The 20,423-nt window shown below is 30.7% G+C and overlaps 2 protein-coding genes and 1 long non-coding RNA gene across 17 annotated transcripts; 1 reads left to right on the plus strand and 2 right to left on the minus strand.

Annotated features, from left to right (window-relative positions):
* Positions 1-629: 629 nt before the first annotated feature.
* On the plus strand, positions 630-12,119 carry LOC118449567 (uncharacterized). Of its 2 annotated transcripts, XR_014982855.1 has the most exons (4): positions 630-730; positions 806-871; positions 1,096-1,127; positions 11,692-12,119. It is a non-coding gene; the product is annotated as an uncharacterized LOC118449567 (long non-coding RNA). The 2 variants fall into 2 exon arrangements; XR_004840437.2 differs by lacking the exon at positions 630-730 and having other exon boundaries at positions 735-871.
* Positions 846-17,504, minus strand: Klc (kinesin light chain). 14 transcript variants are annotated; one of them, XM_085660800.1, is made up of 9 exons: positions 16,665-17,504; positions 8,422-8,788; positions 8,144-8,309; positions 7,341-8,056; positions 7,043-7,246; positions 6,941-6,952; positions 6,443-6,559; positions 6,171-6,292; positions 846-3,444 (listed from the first exon to the last, which is right to left on the minus strand). In XM_085660800.1, exons 1-9 carry the CDS (start codon positions 16,679-16,681, stop codon positions 3,387-3,389), a joined length of 1,779 nt encoding a protein of 592 aa, XP_085516926.1. In that variant the 5' UTR covers positions 16,682-17,504; the 3' UTR covers positions 846-3,386. The 14 variants fall into 14 exon arrangements, with proteins under 14 accessions (XP_085516926.1, XP_035740217.1, XP_085516924.1 ...); XM_035884324.2 differs by lacking the exon at positions 16,665-17,504 and adding an exon at positions 12,364-12,680 and having other exon boundaries at positions 4,133-6,292; positions 8,150-8,309; XM_085660798.1 differs by lacking the exon at positions 16,665-17,504 and adding an exon at positions 12,364-12,674.
* Positions 17,505-18,031: 527 nt separating this feature from the next.
* eIF5 (eukaryotic translation initiation factor 5) lies at positions 18,032-20,178 on the minus strand. Its single transcript, XM_035884416.2, has 3 exons — positions 19,138-20,178; positions 18,651-18,836; positions 18,032-18,572 (listed from the first exon to the last, which is right to left on the minus strand). Exons 1-3 carry the CDS (start codon positions 20,176-20,178, stop codon positions 18,453-18,455), a joined length of 1,347 nt encoding a protein of 448 aa, XP_035740309.1. The 3' UTR covers positions 18,032-18,452.
* Between the last annotated feature and the right edge of the window lie 245 nt (positions 20,179-20,423).

A 20,423-nucleotide genomic window follows, 5' to 3' on the forward strand; every position in this document is an offset into this window, starting at 1 on the left:
CAATATATTGTTTTAGATGTCCATATAGAAAACATTTCTTCATGCATGCGTCCAAAATTCATAAAATATTTATTGAAAATCATTCTCATTGAATAGCATTATTTAAATGATGATTTAATTCCAAGATTATTTGATATGTTCTCTTGTAGTCGTTTAATTAGAGTATTTTTGCATCGTAATATAGTAATTGTTTTCGAAATTCTTACACATACAAAAGCATCTTTCTTTTTCTTCTATTACAACGCGCGCTATTAATTTTATTATATTAAAATGTACAATAAAAATAATACATTTTTACAAGAACTTTTTATACAAATTACGTATATCATATCGGAAAATAAAAGTTCGATTATCATATATGTATGTTTTATCTTATAATATGATACTATTATTTTTATTTTTAATTTATAATACGTTTGAAAAATAAATATTAATATTATTTTTATTACTTATTTTGTATTAATATTTGTATTAATATTATTATATTACTACCACGAATATGTATATGAAATATAATTTTCAACGTTACGCGTGTTCGTTTTCGCGCGTTTATTTGAATACGTTTCTTATAAATTTTATTGATCGCGCGCAATACGCTTTCGTAAAATTGACGCTTATATATCACTAAAGATTTTTATTTTTAATGCATATGAATTAATAGCGTGTAATTTAAATAAATTTAATTTCTCGACAGCAAGTTAGCTGTCATCAATCGTCTGTTTTCATCAATGTTCGTTTTCGTCAATCTTCAATCAATTCTTTCATCAATTCTGAAGATCAACACTAATGAAAATGTATTTTCTAGAAGGCCAAGATGATCATCGATTGTCAAGAAAATTGAATCATTTTTTTGTTCGTCTTCAACCCGACAGTAAGTAATAACATTTCAAATTTCTTTAGGATTCATATGATTATAAGTAATTCATGAATCATATACTTCATTGTATTGTATGTATTTTATTTAGCAAGATAATTAGCATTCTAAATTAAGATCTTAAAATTTGATTTAAAGCAAGTTTATATGATTTGCTTGTTATAATTGTTTATATTATTTTAAAAATTATCATAGCTTTCGATGTTATATCTTTTTTGTAGGTCGCCCATTAATTGGACTTCACTAGGACTGGGTATGCACTTAATTCTTTAATAGATTATATGGGTAGTAATACAAGTTGTAATATTTATTATAAATCGTTACTTACATATTATCAAATAACAATAGTTGCACCTGAGAGCTACAATACTAAAATATTGTATTGTTAGTATATGTATTCTCGTTAAAACGATATATATACTTGCTGATGAGTAAGTATATGAGTTTCTTGAGTGTTAACTATTGTATCGCACATTCATTCTCAAATACAAAATAGTAACAAACACTATTAGCATAGATCTTGCATATTGAATCCAATCAACGATTTAACTCTGTAGGCGCAGTAAAATATCAATGCATTTTATGGTATGATGAAAATAACAAATTTTATGAAATTAACAATACATGCTATTAGTATATATAAGAATACATTCTTAAAAAGAAAATAGTAATTAAAACTTATAACACAATATAATGCAAACATTCAATAAAATACAGATACGTTTCATACATAAATTAAATTTTATAGTTATTTTTTCGATTGTAAATGTTTTATAGAAGTAGCATTTGCATAATTAACATGCAGTCCTTTATATAACAACTTTATATTTATATTAATTTTGTTTCTATCTTCATGGCCAATCTTAATAGAGGAAAAGAATAATCTTTATATTTATTTATATTGAAGTGCAGTATTTGTCAATTGAACAATATAGTGCTAATAAAATTGTAGATCACTCTACAACTCCACGTGAACACTTTTATTAGTAACTTTTCTTATGTAATAAAATTTATATACCACATATTAAACGTCTCAAAATCTAGGCCTCTGAGCTCTCAGGCGCATGATATCTGTTTTAAATGCATGAGCAATTGTATTGAGAGCACACGTAAAGTTAATATTTAAACACAACGTATAAATTAAAAATGATAATGAAATATTAAAGTAGATATAGTTAAAATATAATTTTTTTAACGGAAAGAAAATTCTTTAAAATTTTGAAACATAATACATTCTTTCAAAAAAGGATTTTCACTTAATTCAGATGATAATATAATTAAATGATATTAAAAATATCAAATATATATCTCCTGAAATTGTCTGATTTAAAATGTACTTGTATATATAAAATATTTAAAAAAGCACCAAAACAATAATGACAGATCTAATACAGTGCACATTAGTAAGACCAATATATTTTTTCATAATAGCTTCATATTGCATATAATGGGATGATCATAATCTTATAAACAAAACAAGGATTACAGTTAACGATTAATGCAACAATATTACTTGCACAATCACATATTTTGATTACCATATTTCTATGGTATAAATGGATTTGACGGATTCAAAAGTTCTTCATACTTCTCTCTTAAACTTAAAAATAATATGCCACTCACAGCCTATCACAAAGTTGGTGGCTTGAAATATAAATATATAGTTCAATATGAAGATGATACGATGTTAAAGTAAATGAAGTTTTATTCCCGATACATAATATTATAATACAGAAAACATGACAATATAAATTAAGTATTGCGAATATATGCATGTATATATATACATATATATGCAAATAATTGAAAATCTGTTTATTTTTAAAGTTGTATATTGTTATGCCAATCCAGTTAATACAGACATTAAATTTGTAATATTTCAAAATGCTCTGGCATTGTATTTTTTTAAATATACACTTTGATAGCCTTAACTACATTGACGGTATGCTCACATAATTCTACGTGCATAGTGTAATGCTACATGTATTCCAATTTTCAAGCGACATACAAACATTCCCTAAAGCACTGATTCGCTTTGAATTGAAGCTAGTTTATGGAATGATTATGCAATGTCATATAGGGCATGTATGAATAATGTAAGATATGTGTGCATAAAACTATCAAAAATGTATAGAAATCCAATACTAATTATAATGTTCATTATTATTTTATAATTTCATTAAATTTGTCAAAAGTTTGGATTTGGCCAGTATCATTGTCAATATTTTCTTTGATTTTGCAGGAAAAGTAAAACTTATTTTTGTATACCAACATTACAGCTTGCATTTTGATTCAGATAAATGTTAAGCAGAGTAGATCGATTTACCTTGAAACTGCTATAACAAATAATCGATTGCTAATGTAAAGCTAATGTTTGAATAAAATGAACTTCACATAGTGCATCTCATTAAAAGCAGCTGGAATGTGCCGTATATGTAAACGACCCAAACACAGGACATCAGTCAATGTTTGATAAAAACATTGCAGAGCCCTTATAATCGCTTCATATTTATCACTTCAGTTCTCTTATACCATGTTCTTTATTGAGCACGAACTGAGTACTTCTGATCCTGTAACACATAAAAAATATTTTCTAAATTAAATAAGAAACAATATAGTGTGCTTTGTAATTTTATTATAATATAACAATTATTAAAAAATATAAGGAGCAAAGGCTTCGTAACATATTAAATTAATAAATAGTCTAGGCAGAATTTAAGTAAAATGATGACCTATGAACTCGTGTAGTAAAAATGTTTTCACTGAACTTATATAAAAAATGTGTTTTTGGACCTTGTAAACCACCATTTATAGTAATTGATACTATTATGCTTCAAGATCTATTTATGCTATGAAGGTGATTATAGCTGAAAAAAATGCATTGTTTATATTAAACTACTATATGTGCACATCATAATTTTCATTAAAAAAAGCATACAATGAACAAACACAATTTTAAAGTATAATTAATCACTGTACTCAAAAGGATTTGGCTGCATTATTTATAATATATTAAATTTTAAAAGAAGAATTTAGTTTTTAATACAGCGAACATTAAGAACAGTGATTAATAATTCGTATCTACCAAATAAAGTAATAATATCTAACAGATAAGCTCTTCTCATTGGTGTTAAAAAACAGGTCTGCAATACTAGAAAAATAGAAGGAAAATGCAAACAAAACATAAGTAAAAATTGAAAATTTATAACTTGTGCATTAATGAAGAAACAATAAATATCCAATTCTACAAATACGCACCTGTTTTGTTATGCCATGATATCTTTTCTCTGATGTCCAGGCGTCATATATTCCAGTGCAATCCATACCTAAGTTCTGGCCTGCAGTACTCAAATCAAAGCGAAACAAAACAACAACGCAGATATTCCAAAATAGTAGAACAGTGTGGTTAAACACAAATGCGTGCGAGGAAAATTAATGCAAGATTTAGTTATCATAATACAAAAAGTTTTCATACAAGAATTGTTCCTTTGTATAGCTTCATACAAAACAGAAACAAAATGCATGTAACTCAAATATTAATAACACCATTCAGGGTGTAACTATACTTTTCTTTATAACATTCCTACGAATATTAATATGCTCTATTAGAGCCATTAAATATTATACGATGTCAGTCAAGTAACAATTAAATTACTCTGTTAGAAAATAATTTATTTTTTTATTTATTAAAGTATCAAGGCACTACTTTTACTTATTACTCATGTTTGTAAGTGATAAATTAAAGAAAAGTACTAAGAATTAATTTATAATACAGCGTTTCATCCTACCTATAGGAAAGTAAAAAGATAGTATAAGATATTATCATATCGATATCATTCACCAGAACTCGGTATATGGTGTCTCGAATAAATAACAATTGGAAGAAATAGTTCTTTTTATGTATTCTCCTGAGATCTTTATAAACTATAGGCAAGACAAATTTTCAACTATATTATCATATGAATGAAAAATATATAGTTAAATTAATAAATTGCACAAAATATTTTCTTTATATTATACACATAAGTTAATATCTTAAATACACGGGAATACAAAAATAATTTCGAGACACCTTATATCACAAGATAGTTAACAAAATACAATTGTGACAATGTCAATAGGTAAAACTTGTAAATGAAATTGCAATGTTATTGTATGAAGATTTAAAAATAATTTCCTGAAGAATTCAGAGTTTAGGGAAGAACCAACCATTTCCAAATGTAATGGAATACCTAAATTCGAGATTAAGATGAAATTCATCAAAATATAAAATGAATAAATATAAAATTATTTGTAAAAATCCATAAACTTCATTTGGTTCGTATTTTCTAATTTTTATAAATTATCTTTGCTAATCTATACCAAGCTATATAGTTGAGCAAAGCTGTTACTAAAAACTTCTATCTTCACCACATGTGTGTCATTGCACACTACTTTTGGTTTCACAGAGATAATAAGGTTATAATGCGTAACAAATAATTTAATATCTCTTATCGATAGTAAAATTATTCTTAATAGAAGTTAAAAATTAATAGTACATTAAAATAGAACTTCTAAATTTTTCCATTAAGGAAGCATAAGGCGTGAAATGTAAGTGACATATTTAATGTTACTTTTTACGAGAATAAGCGGTTCAAATAATTATTGATATTACAAATATTCTCGCGATCGAATACAAGCGTAAAATTTATAGTAATGTATTTCTATAAGACACATAATTTAAAATAATCAAATATATATTATATCATATCAAGCGCCTTCGATTGAAAATATCTTTTTAAAACGTTATTTATGATCTTCTCATATTTACGTTAAAAAAATAAACACAAGGCGTTATCACAGTTAAAGATTGGAAGTGATTAATAACGCTTCATTGTTTTCTACAATGTATATCCGATGTGAACGATGAAAATTGATTGCACTGTATTTTGATAATACATTGCAGATTATAGAAGAAAAGGTACTGACGTTTCTCTTCTCAAAATTATGCATGTGCAATGAAATTATATTCAATTCCGAGAAGCACAGAGAAACACACGTGTACAGCCAGTTGTACATGTCCCTAAAAAGACAAACTCTACGAGAGACATATATCGCACGATTATAGTATTCTTCAGCATTTTAGAACACAATGTGATAATTGTGTGAAGTTAAAGGATACCTAAAATAAGGATCCCCTTAATATTCAATTGCCCTCCTTTCCTAAGAATATAGATATTCAGCAGTACTTTAAAATCTGCGTACATATAGGGAAAAATCAGTGACAAGCGATACTACAAACGGACAATTATCCTACGTGGAAGAATGAATCCCGAAAGCTTGAAAGATCTTGTTTTTAAAACCGGGTTTGTTAGGACTAGCGTCGTGGTGGCCAGATTGTCCTTCATGTAGCGCCCTTTGCACCAGTGGCAGCGAACCCTGTGATTGTGTGTTGTATCGCCAAATCGTCACAACGGGCCGGATAACGAAAAAAGAACAAAAAGAAAGAAGAAAAGGATAGTAGACAACTAATGGTGTGCTACTACATGCAGTGCAACCGATGATTTAAGTTGTCTTAACACAACCCACCTCGTCGTGTTGTTCGTGTTCGCTATTAGCCAAACTCGATCGTGATCCACGTCTAGTAGTTCCTTTTTCATCTCCTAATATTTGAGCCACCTTAGCTTGTTTCACTAGATCTAATGCCTAAATACAGAAAAAAAAATTTTTTTTTCCTTTTATAGTATGCAAATAAGTAACTATAAGAACTATTTCGACAAAGGAACATTTAAAAGTACAATATTTAAATATAAATGAAGACTTCATAATATTGGTGCATACAAAATTAAAAACTTCATATTTCTGAATAAATTCTTTCTATAAAAATTATATAAATTCAACTTGGAATGATAAATATCTTTTACTAAACAAACTTTGCTAGTAAATAGTACTTATGATATCTTTTAGATATTAATAAGATATGTATATAAATATACATATATATATATATATATATATATATATATATATATATATATATATATAAAGAAATATTAAGAAAGAATATCCCTTGAATAGCTTGCTCACCTGCTGTACATGCTGCGTGTAAAATAAACAGGAACGTTTCATCAACAAATGCAGTTAAAGATTTTATGCTAAATTGTAATAAGAAAATAATTTCTAACTCACCTCTTTTCTTGATCTGAAGGCACAGTCTTCAAGAGTTTCTGCAGCCTCATATTTGCCTAGTCTTCTATATAGGGAACTAAGATTTTTCAATGTAGTTGTAACCGTTGGGGAATCGACCTTAGCCGCTTTATGCCAGCCACCGTATTCACCATAAGGAGTATTTTCTTTATTTTTATGTTTATTTTCTTCTCGTTCTTCCGCAACCTTAGATATAAATAAAAAATATTTAGCTTTTCCATCGATATAGAAAAGCATGAAAATATTTATGAAAGTTGAAAATATTTCTAAATTTATATACCTGCCAAATAGGTTTGTTATCTTCATCAATAGCACCAAATTCTTTTTCATGTGCCCTAGTCAATACTTGTTTATATAGAATTTCGGCACCCTTATATTTGCCTTGTTTTAAATAACAAGAAGCAAGATTATTTTTCGTTTTGGCTACGTTAGGATCATCTGGACCAAGTTTTGCTTCATATATTTCTAAAGCCCGCTGATAATAACGTTCTACTTCTTCATATTTTCCTTGATTTTGACATAGTAACGCAAGATTGTTTAATTGTTTAGCTACGTCTGGATGTTCATATCCAAGAACCTTTTCTCGAATTGCAAGGGCTCTCTTACACAATGGTTCTGCTTCATTATATTTTCCTCGCTTTCCATATAAAACTGCAAGGTTATTTAAGGTTGCTGCAACTGCAGGGTGATTTTCACCAAGCGTCTTCTCCCTTATAGCTAAAGCATCGTTTAAAAGGTTAGCTGCTTCCTTATATTTATTTTGATCTCGATATACCAATGCCAAGATATTTAACATTGTTGCAACATCAGGGTGATCATGACCGGAAGTTTTCTCCAAATCTTCCAATGCTTGTTTGCATAAAGGTACAGCTACTTCATAACGTCCCTGACTCGCGTATTGTATTACCAAATTGTGCAGAGTACGCAAACGTGCTGGTATTTCATATCCAGCATTGACTTGCTGTGCGAATTGTGATGGCGGTGTAGGTGATATTGCTATAGACATCAACGTGAAATTTTATTAAACAAAGCAAACAAACAGGCTCGTACAATCGTAATATAAAAAAGAAAAAGAATACATACACTTACTATTTCGGTCATCAGCATCATCATCAGGAAACAAATCAACTACAGGATCATCTTTGGGCCTATCTTTAGCGTTTTCATCATCTGCAGAAGGATCAGGATCATATTGTCTCATACTGGTCATAAATTCCAAATGTTTCTTTTCCTCTTCCAGTTGAGCAACCTATGAAATGAAATTGATTCGATTTGACGCTTATCTCTTATAGATATTCTTATCTCTTACACTTATCTTTTATAGATATATTATAGACATTTACATATATTTGAAAACTTACCGCTTGTTCACTAGCTTGTAATTTTTGTTGTGTTCCTGCCAGTTCGTCTCTCAGCCACGCATTCTCTTGACACAATCTTCTAACTTGAGTTCTAAGTTTTTGTTTCTCTGCTTCTACCATTTGCAGATGACTCGCTAATGCCATCATCACTTGAGCTTCTCCTAAACCCAATTCTATCATTTCGATGTTCTTCGATAACAGATTGGCTTTATCTCGTGCAGCTGGTGCATCCTGCGATTGTAATCCCTGTAATAGACCACTGTGTTCTACACGGAGAGCCTCCAATCCCTGGGCCACTGTACGTGCCCCAGCTATTATTTCTTCCTGCGTCATGGCCGTCATCCTGCCAATAGTTTCTATTTTTTTGCTGTAAATATAAAAGAACATTCTAATATAAAAGAAATATACATACTCTGTTAAACGTAGAAAATACTATGCAAAGATCGAAAGAAGTTTTAATTAATTTAACACAAACAATATTGAATCATGTTTAATTCAGCAATTGTTCAGCAATTACGATTCAATATAACACTTTTTCAAAATTATCACAATGAGGTACATAAAAAAGCAAAGATCTTAAAGAAATATATACACTACATCAAATCTTGACTCATTCTACAAATAAATCGACGGACGTCCTTTACTGAGGAAACGACATTATGTGATTAAGCTACCACGCACAAAAACAGGTTCGGTCGAGGTAAACGCTTCTTTTACATGCCGGTAATTAACCGTATTTAAAAATAGGAAATCGCAAGTATTTTTGATCGGTGTAAAGAAAAGAAAGTATGAGAAAATTCAGAAAAAGAACAATCAGAATCAAAAACAGAAAAAGAAAGAGAGAAAGAGAGAAAGAGGAAGAAAGAGACAGAACGAAATATCGAAGGAGAGACAGAGAAGACAAAGGCAGAGTGACAGAGAGCGCAGTAGACCTCGTCGTAGTTTGCGAGTCCAGCGAAAGACAATCATCGTTCGGAAGGTCGAAACTTTAAGGGAAAAGGAATTATGAAAAATTTCAAAATGTCAAACGATTTGTACCTCGAAATGGGATGTTATCGAACTAAGATGATAACCGAAGTGTCTTGGTAAAAGTACGATTATAAGAAAAATAATCTAGATAGGAACTTACCCCATGTCAGGGCCGCGCGTTAAAGCTACGGAAATCAATGGCTCAATACTTCCACGCAAGCGCAACATCTCCGCTGCCTTGCACTTATGCGACGCAGTATACACAGATATATGTACATGTATACGTACATACATTTATGTATCTATACATTACATACACATATATACATCATACATACATACATCATACACATACACGCACGTACGCACACGCACACACACACACGCAGAGCAGAGACAGAATGGAGACATGAAAGAGCTAGGAAAGCGTAGGAAAAAAAGAAAAGAGAAAGAGAAATAGACCTCGTATTATATCGAAGAGAAAATTCCAAATGAAACTGAGAAAAAGAGAGAGAGAGAGAGAGAGAGAGAGAGAGAGAGAGAGAGAGAGAGAGAGAGAGAGAGAGAGAGAGAGAGAGAGAGAAAGGGAGAGAGAGACATAGAGAGAGAAAGAGAAAATAGAGAGATCAATTCACAAGTCGGCACGAGTAATCGATAGGAAAGACGAGACGTAATATACATACAAGGAATAGATGAATGTCTTCTGTTAGTAGCAACGTAAGGTCAGTTTTCGTTGGTTTACACCTGTTATATAAACCTTGACCTCACGCAATTTCTTCTTTGACATTACTTAATACGGCAGGATAATTCATATTTTCCATAAATGAAAATCGATTATGTAACATGTCAGGAAGAAGTGTTTTGATAATATCGATCGAAAGTAGTCGTTTATTGAAGACTTATATGTGCTTATTTAAAAGAAAAAGAAAAAAAAAAAGAGAAAGAAAAGAAACAAGTCTCTCCTGTCCCGCCTAATAAACAATAAGAGATTATGCTTTCCTAAAAATTCTGTGGCTATTTTACACCAGACATGTGAGAAAAACAGAAAGAAAGAGACAGAGAGAAAAAGAGAGAGAGAGAAACGGAGAGTGCTTTTTACTCACGGAAGGGTTTACCTTTCATTGAAAAAGTACCGTCAAAATGCGACAATTCGACGAAAAGTCAGCGTCCGTTAATAAAACGAAAGAAAGATTAAAAATGGCTGTCTGGTAATGAGTTTGCATTGAAAGATCTCTCTTCTCGTTAGATATCCCGTTTCTTTTTAAACTGCTTTTCTTGTGCATTCACCCAAAACGTGTCTGGGACGCGTGAAAATCAAGATATTAATATCTAACCGTAAAAATTTATTCGATCTAAAGTATGAAAAGATGTTTTAAAAAATAATTTTTTAAAAGATATAAAATACTGATTAAATCCATAGTCTTTTCCCTATCTTACCCTGTCCTCCTCCCTGTCTATAATATATTAAGGAAAATTAAAAATAACATTCGTATGTTTGTTCGACCACCATGATTTGAGTAAATTCTAGAACTCTGATTTTAATTCTACTTTAATAATTAAATAATATATATATAGTTTATTATTATATAATATAGTTTATTATTAAATAATATAGTTTATTATTACGAATTTTGAACAGCTTGATTAAATTCCTTATAGAAACAAAAGGGGAAAACAAAAAAAATAAATAAATAATACGATTGCATCAAACTGCGCAAAGGTTATTTCCTCGCGTATTTCGCTGTTGTAACTGATCGGCCTTTTCTAATCCTATCATTTTTCATTGTTTCCATTTCACTTCTTTTAAACAATTCGTACGATATATTATATAAATATATCAAATTCTATTAAATAAGAATAATTACAATTATACCGTAAGATACGTAATTTTTTCATTTTAATCTCTTTAACTTTAATCAATTTATTTTCTTCTTTTCTATTCTTTTTTTAACTACTTTTAAGAATAGAGAAGAATATTCCTCGTAATAACGATTGAACGATTAAACAGAGATTTAAATGGAAGCTATTTTAAATCTTTTTCAATCTGCTTAAACTCGAACGATGGATGTTGGCGCTGCATCAGCGCTGCAATCACCTTTTGATCCTATGGATCCGAGACTTTGCTCGTAATAAAAAAAAAAAAAAAAAAAAAAAAAAAAATATTACAATCTTTCATATACTTTCTCATTTATTATAAATCGTCAGTTAAATCCTTTTATAACTTAATTCTATTGAAATCTCGGACGAACGTTAGAGGAGAAAGTGTGATAAAATTTGATATCTTTTGTTTTACATTTTTAGTTAGACTCGACGGATACTATATATCGTCATTGGGATTCATCCATCCTACCGGCTTTCTCTTCCCAGACGAGGACGCTACACGGTTGGCAGGGAAACGTAGTGAATCCGCATGATACCGACCACCGACATGGTGTTTCCTTTCATCGTCTTCTCTACGAAATACGGGACGCATTCCAACGTAAGGAAACACGAGTGAGAACGAACGGACGAACGGACGAACGAACGGACGAACGGTCGAACGAACGAACGAACGAACGAACGAACGAACGAACGAACGAACGAACGAACGAACGGACGGACGGACGAACGGACGGATGACGACAGTGAAATTGAATGGAAAAATAAGCACAAATAAATAAATAAATGAATGAATATATACATATATGTATATATATATATATATTATATATGCATTTTGTTAATATAGAAAAAAGATACATATTTTGTTGCATATTGTTTATATTAATGAAAATATAAAATTTTGTAATAAAATATTTTTAATATGCCGTTCTAAAAAATATTGAGCTATACTCAACAAAGAAATGCAAAAGGTTAATGTGTGTGTGTGTGTGTGTGTGTGTGTGTAAAAGGGAAAACTTAATAAAATGAAATATTCCAAAAGAATATATAATCAAAAACAAAAGGACTAGTTAAAGAAAACGATCTACTCACATTCTATAAGCGTTCAGCGTTTTTGACATATGTGTTCTACCCATCGGTAATGTCGGATTCTCTTCAGACCTTACCTATTCGTTGGTATAAAAAAGATAGATTTTTTTTTGTCTGTAACAATCGGATTCTGTTCTTCGTTATTCTCGCAAAGAAGAAGAAGAAGAAGATGTAGAAGTAGCAGAAGTAGTAGTAGAATGATCACGAATAACGACGAAAGGTATTGTCACCATCGAACCTTCCAATCTATTATTAATTTAACGATTACGTTTAAATTATGTTAAAATCATTAAATAATATTTATCGTTAGAACATAGAAAAATATATATTATATTACTATATGTTTATATATATTATGTTTTTATCCGTATTTTCCCATGATATCTTTAATCACGGGATTGGACTTTACCGTCCGCGCGATCTCGCGTTTAAGTTCTCACTGAGGGTTAAGCTTTGGCTTCCCACCCTCTTTCTCTTCGTTCAAGGGGATGGATAAGAGAAATACGCTTGCGCGATATCCCTTCTCATAGTCGACTTCCTATAGGCTGGGTTACACGCAATCTAACGTTCCTGCAACCTTCGAGAGGGTGCAACGATATGAATGGCCTACCGGTTTTGTACAAAACAGAATATACCGCCTTTTTCCTGTCCTTTGGTAAGAATCAACTTGGGGATGTGACAATGAAAACGTTACTTGGTCAGTGGGAAGCTTTCCAAAGGTAAAGGGCAATCATTGAGGGGATTAGAGGGACATACGTCTTATATACAATCCTTTTTTTTCCCCACATACTTTTCTCAACAGGGTGATCATTCTAAAGAATTCAAAATTTTTTTTTATGATACATCATTTCATATTAACAAATTTATTAGTAATATTATAATTATTCGATTCTGAAAACATTATATTGGATTGGTTAATAAGTAATGTGTCAGAATTTTTATTATTTTATATCTAAATAAAGAAATGCTGTATTCGAAGAAAGAAAAAAATAGAAAAATATATTAAAATGTATTAAAAAATTCTGATATTCTTATTGGCCAACTTAATAATCTAATCGAAAAAGAACTCAATATTCTTCAATGTAATATAAAAAGTCGATATAATAAAAAAGAAAATATTAATATTATAATATGATGAAAAAGTGTCACGGTTATTATATTTGACGACGAAAATTGAAACGGCTTCACGATTTATATTATAAAATAATATAAACAGGAGGCTCATAATTCAAAAATCTTCCAAAACTTCAATTGTAAGATTAAGTTATTAGATTTTGAAAATTATCATGAACAAATTCCGATATTCTCGTGTAACTGATGTGTGTCTATGTATATATTAATGAGAGATATAGTAATCGATACAATAGAAAACAAATTGAAGTAATCGATGAATGGCCTTACGTTTCTGACAACATTAATCTGAAATTGATACTGACGTCATGATATTGATTAAAGCTCAACCAACTCTCTTCCATCATGCGAAAATATATCTCACCTAAAATCCTATAGCCATTCTAATCTCTCTCCTCTCTCCCCTCTCTCCTCACACACACACACACACACACACACACACACACACACACACACACACATGCACTCTTTAATCTCTTTATTCGATCGACATAGAATGTGTTCACCTTTGCTACGTTTTCGTAAACTGAATATGAGATTTCACTTTGAAATGTATATTCGTATAATAAACGTATAAAAAAAAAAAAGAAGAAAAAAGGAAAAAAAAAAAAAAAGAATTTAATTGTTCCTTAATGTGAAAGAGAAACAATGAGAATTTAAATTAACAAAAGGATTAATAAATCGGATCATTAAATTAAAAATAATATTTTTTTTCTCGCGAAGAAACTCATGCTATTTTCATATAACACATCAGTCCTACTTCGACGCTCGGCTGGCTATGTTTAATGTTCGGTTTCTATCTTCGACCGTGCTAATTGGAAAGCACTTTGTACTTGAGTGAGTTCTTCCGAGTTTACCGGAGAATAACCCTTACAATCCACTTTATAAAATCAAACGAGAGAGCGCGACTCGTCGTTTTTGTGCCAAGTTAACAAGGAAGAAGAAATTAAACTTGATCGAACGTATCTCACAATAAGAAAACAAAAAAAAAACAAAAAACAAAAATGTATAGATGGAAGCAAAAGTAAAAGCAAAAGCAAAAAAATAAAAAGAGAACATTAAATTATGTTAATCGCATTCTAAACATTAGACAACGTCGAGGCTTTTATAAAAAAAAAAAAAAAAAGATCTTTCATTTTCATTCCTGAAACTTTATGCGATGATTAATATTATGATCACGGTGAAAATGTAGTATCTTTAGCTGTGAAAAATTCAAGAACGGATCGTTTTCGCAATCCTCCAAACAACGAGGGAGATCCAGTCGTCTGGTGTAGTCGATGAGTCATGGCATGACTTACTCGATGCATTGAGAATGATATGCCATGTGCTGTGCTCGCATGTTAGAAACTAAGAATCTTACTGCCTTGTACTATTAGTGTGCAAACTCAGTTTCTCGAATTTAGCACTCGAGAATTTCGCGACACGATTTACCGAGAAAGATGGGAGAGACTAGCAACATCTTCATATATATATACATACATATATATATATATATATATATATATATATATATACATATATATATATATATACATACATATACAAACTATATATATTCTACATTTTAAAACTGAATTTATTTCTGCAAGGTTTTAGATTTTTTTTCGAGTACCGAACCAATCCAATCCGACCTCATTTTTCGAACAATCCACTACGAGTATAGAGTTATAGTAAAATGGACGCTTACGTCACGATCAAAAGAGTGCATTACGTTATTTATCTCCACGAGACACATTGGCAATTTATTGGTCTTAGTTTCAATGATCAATCGAGGGTTGCTCTTTTTTTCTTCTTTTTGTACAATATACACACTATAGAATGATTTATATTCATCATTTTCTTTTCATCTTCTCCACTTTTTTTTTTTTAATAATGAATAATTCGCAAAGAACTTGTCAAATATGTACTTTATATATCTACGTACATATATATGTATATTGTTTCATGGACAAATATCTTATGACTAATATTATAATTTATAAGTTGAATAGAATTAATTACATATATATATATATATATATATATATATATAATTACACATATATATAATTTATATATAATATATATATATATATATATATGATCCTTAGATGGGGTGAAAGTTAGTAATCGATGTAAAACTATATTAATAAATACATTCACGCCTCATTTAAATTCATCATATGATACTATTGTGATACGTTTATCTTATTACATTTATGTCCATCGCTTCTTTATTAAACCGTTAGTTTAATCCTTTTACCATAGAAGAATTGTCCACAGTTAACTTTATTAGTTAACATCCGATAACTTCTTGTATTATGTAAATTATTGATTTTTTATTTGAGCTATATCAAATTAATATAATATCAATTAATTATAAATGAATATGTCAGATGAAAAGGTCAATGTGCTTTCCATAATGCTTTTTATTCATATAGAACTTTGTCTGTCGAACTATAGTCATCTTCGGTAAGAGATAAAATTATTTTTCAATAATTCTTCATTAAATCCCAAAGAATTATGTTTATAAAATTTATACTTTTATGAAAAGTATAAATTTTTAATTCAATCATCTTTCATCATTACTGGCAAATGATAAGTTATCTTTTAAAAATTATTGTTATTATTATAAACTGCGAACAAGATCCATCTTTTTTTTTTCTTTTTATAATAAACAATCAAACGATATTATAAATCATTAAAAGACATCGTCATATAACAGATGAACGACATAGATATATACATAGGTGTAAGAATACGATGGTATGCCGTTCGTAAAACTCTTACGAAAGGAAAGTATTGCCGGCAGGTTAGCAGCACCACCACTCTACGAGAGAAGAAACGAAGATCATCAAGTCGTGGTGGTCATGGTACATGATTTTCCGTCAATAGTGCTACAGAAATATATAACAAGGTGTAACGAACGAAAAGTATTAACTTCCGGTTACACCTGTGTACGTTTAGAAAAGGCGTGGCTATGGTTTATAGTCGCAAAAGGTTTAGTGTCGAAAATGTATATGCTTAAAAAAAAGAAAAAAGAAAAAAAAAAAAAAAAAAAGAAAAAAGAAAAAAAAATAATAACGATACTCGAAAAGCACATTAAAAACGATAAGAATAAGGGGAAAAGAAATGTATATAAACACTCACAGAACGAAGACACATACGTATATGTACATATACACTGAACTTACTCTTGAGAACGGTCCATGCAGGAATCCTCCTCCACTCTCAATGTATCATCCCACTATTGTAGAGAATATCACGATCCCTTCGTTGTTTTCTTTTTTCTTTTTCTTTCTTTCTTTCTTTCTTTTTTCTTTTCTTTTCTTTTCTTTTCGTTTTATTTTTTTTTTTATTTTTTTTATTTTTGTTCGATCTCTTTCAACGACGTATCGATGAACTTAGAGATTTTTTTAGAACGTTAAACGTTCGAGTTAAAGATTTAGATTATCCAAAGTTTTTTTTCCGTTCGCTCTTCGGTAAAGAAGAATTGTTACTGGTAGTACACAACGACGAACGTAGACACAGAAATAAAATTAATTCCATTCGCCTGGTCGCGATATCAACGTGAATATTAGACAATAGCTGTTAACACAAGGATAATACTGTCTACGTATCTTCTTTTTTTCTTTCTTTTCTTTTCTTTTCTTTTTTTCGTTACCTGAAAACCGTATCGAAACGGTCGAAAGCGCAAGAGAAAAGTTCCATAGAGATTTCGACTCGACACGGTTCGCAGGTTTAAGATTGACTAAGATGGCGAGTTTCTCGTTATAGTCGAACGTGGACGATGATGATCACATATTTAGTTACACCATTCTATAGAGTTGCATTACGAATTAACGTAACTATACTTTAGAATTCACTGTTAATTAGTCACTATCAAATGATTAACGTTAAGTTGTCTCTTGAAGATTTTAGAATGAACTTTCGGATAACACGATTGTCCGCCAATCGTAAGAATTTATAACTAGAACAACGATAAGCGACCACAGCGCTTAGTCACTACATAAACCATAATACAAAGATCAAAATTGATACGTAGAAATATTTTCTTAACCGGCATTCTCCTTCCAATGTGATTTTTGTGCGATGACTATTATTGTTATTATTATTATTATTCCTCCAATCAGTAAGTGAAAGCGTAATTAACTATTTAAATGATACGTCGATTTCTAGCGATATTATTTTTAGTAAGTTTGATAAACTGTAACGCCGTCATTGGCCATTATGTTATTTCATTAACCAATTGAAATCGTATGAAAATATTGTCAAGTGCAATATTATTGGAAACAGATGTATTTAATAATATTAAATATAATTATCAATTGCAAGCGTTTGTTTTAAAAAGTGAAAGTGGTTCGATTAAAATAAATTTATTTTGTTTTATAAGATTATATTTATAATAATTAATACATTATAGACATTGCAGCGCATAAGCTTGGGGTACGTGGATTATTAAAATGAAATAATTAAAGAAAGATAATTGCAATAAACGATATTTATTTGAATAATTATTATCAGAATAGTAAATCGATACAATAGAGAACGCTTTTAGCAGGCCAACTTTTTTTTCTTTTTTTTTCTTTTTTTTTTTTTTTTTCTCAATAATGATTAAAAACTATAAATGTTTCCATTCTGAAAGTAATGCATATATTAAATTGTAAGAGCATCCCGCCGATCTCATGGAATAATAATTAGACGTAATGACATAATAATCAGTATAATCAAAGGATAAAAAAAAAAAAGAAAAAAAAATTACTGTTATATAGATAAATGTTAAACTTTAAAATAGATAAAATTTCTTTAGATATAATGGCATTGTAACTGCTTGTTTGGCCTAAATTAAGAAAATTCTATACAGGATCTGACATTGCATTGAATCGCGACTCTTTGTATCCTACAGAAAATGATTATTCATATCAGACATATACTCTTTTTTTTCACACTCCCATGTCCGACAACAAAGCATATTTTTCTTTTTAAATGGCATCGATATCGAAATCACCCTCTTCGTCAGAATCATTTTCAACAGGTTTCGTTGAAGCAGGTGGTGATTGCTGCGGTTTAAATGACTGTTTTGCACGATCATCGTATTCAATCTGAGAAATAAATATATCATTCGTAATCGAAGTACAGTTACGAAAAAAATAATATATATCATCGTTAATATCAATCACCTCTAAATCGTCGTCTTCCTCATCAGATTCTGATTCCTCTTCTTCAGCTTCTTTTAACCACGTTAAAAACGGAGCTGCTTTATCGTGTATTTCTTGGGATAAGTCTTTCGACACATATTTTTTGCTAACTTTGCTTGACCATTCCAACAAAGCTTTCTCTTCTAATATATCGGCATCATAGAAAAGCTAAAAAACAAACAATAAAACTGTATTAACTGAGATCATCATTTTTTACGTGATAATACAAATTTTTTTTTTTAGACATATCTTAAATCTTCTCTGATTTAACATCATTTAATTGGATAAAACAAATCAAAATGAGGAAATGATTTTCCAAATGTACGATATATATACCGAAGGAAAAAAAAAGAAAGAAAAAGAAAAGAAAAAAGAAGAAAAAATGAAAATTATTGTTTTTAAAAGAATTATTAATAATATTAAATATGGTTTTTGATAAGAACGTTAATCAATTTAAATTAAATAATACCTTCAGAATACCAGGAACTTTTGGCATCAGAGCATCTTTGTGCAGAGCTATCACTTGCTCGATTCCTCTGATCAAATACTTCTGCGCTTTAATATCATCATGGGTAAAACGAAGTAGCAATACACGGTACTTCTTGGCCTGAGAAGCTATCGACTGATCGAAAAGTAATTCTGCCAGAATTAAAGGTGCTTTAGTTTTGATCTCTAAGCGTTCAGCTTCCGTAATTAATTCTTTATGATTATCCAATTGTCCAGCATCGCGACGACATTTAACTAGTTTGTAAAACATATCCATTCTTTCTTTTTCAGTCTTATCAAGATCATCGCTAATCGTCATCCCTTTTGCCCCATCAGTCAAATCTTGAAGACGAGCTCTAACCGCTTCCTCTGATACATCGACGGCCCACTTATCATCATCTTGTTCGTTATCAGCAATCTTTTCCGGAACCTCAACCACGATGTCCGTAGAATTGGTCTCGTTTTCCGGAGATCCTGATCGATCACCATTGGTAGTAGCAGCGGTTTCACCATTGGTACGTTTCGAACGTTTCCCACGTTTCCCTTCAGTGAGCGAGCTGCCTTGGACCGCGGGATTCAAACTGGGCGGATTTTTCAAGATGTAAGTGTTAAGTTTATGATTGCTTTCGAGTAAGCCGTGATGACCGCAGGCTTTGCATCTTTGCGAGATGGTTCCCTTTTTGGAACTGACCATCAGTTCGGTTTCCGGATTGTCGCAAGCTGGACAGAGTACATATTTTCTGATGAATCCGTCTAACAGATCTTGCAGTTTGGTAGCATCATGAGAGCCGTTTACTATGAATCTTTCATTTTTAAAATCGAATTGAGTTTGCGCGCCAAGTTCGCATCCAAAGTATTTGGTCGGATAAGTAGCAGGTCTTCCAATAGCTTTGGCAACGTCGACCATGTTGACCACGACGGTTTTTATGCCATTACCTTTACCCTCAACTTTGGCTTGAATTCGGGGCATTTTATAACGATAAAACGCATCACTGACGTTACGATTAACGTTAACGCTCCCCATTCTGATAGATGTTCTGTTTTCCTGTGCAGTAAAAGCTTCAGAAACCTCCCCAATGGAAGTAACCTCCTATGAGCCGTCGTTGTGAATACGTTACGGTGAATCGTGATAAAAGCTTGATCTACAAACCTAGATCGTTCAAACGGCCCCTTTTTAGAATCACTCTCGGATGGATTATCTTTAATCTTTTAGCCCCTCTTTTCAAGTTCAAGTGGGTAACGTCTTCGTCCTTGTTCTTCTAGATCTCC

Source organism: Vespa mandarinia, chromosome 12, assembly GCF_050613455.1.
Source record: "Vespa mandarinia isolate Hongniang chromosome 12, ASM5061345v1, whole genome shotgun sequence".
NCBI lineage: Eukaryota > Metazoa > Arthropoda > Insecta > Hymenoptera > Vespidae > Vespa > Vespa mandarinia.

Excerpts from the sequence above, each read along its gene's own strand:
- eIF5 (XM_035884416.2), bottom strand. The coding sequence starts at position 20,178 with ATGGGGAGCGTTAACGTTAATCGTAACGTCAGTGATGCGTTTTATCGT. Across the intron at positions 18,837-19,137 it reads AAGTTCCTGGTATTCTGAAG|CTTTTCTATGATGCCGATAT; the intron begins GTATTATTTAAT and ends TTTGTTTTTTAG. Across the intron at positions 18,573-18,650 it reads AGGAAGACGACGATTTAGAG|ATTGAATACGATGATCGTGC; the intron begins GTGATTGATATT and ends TTTATTTCTCAG.
- Klc (XM_085660793.1), bottom strand. The coding sequence starts at position 9,618 with ATGTTGCGCTTGCGTGGAAGTATTGAGCCATTGATTTCCGTAGCTTTA. Across the intron at positions 8,057-8,143 it reads TGATGACCGAAATAGTAAGT|CAATATCACCTACACCGCCA; the intron begins GTATGTATTCTT and ends TGATGTCTATAG. Across the intron at positions 7,247-7,340 it reads ATAACAAACCTATTTGGCAG|GTTGCGGAAGAACGAGAAGA; the intron begins GTATATAAATTT and ends TTTATATCTAAG.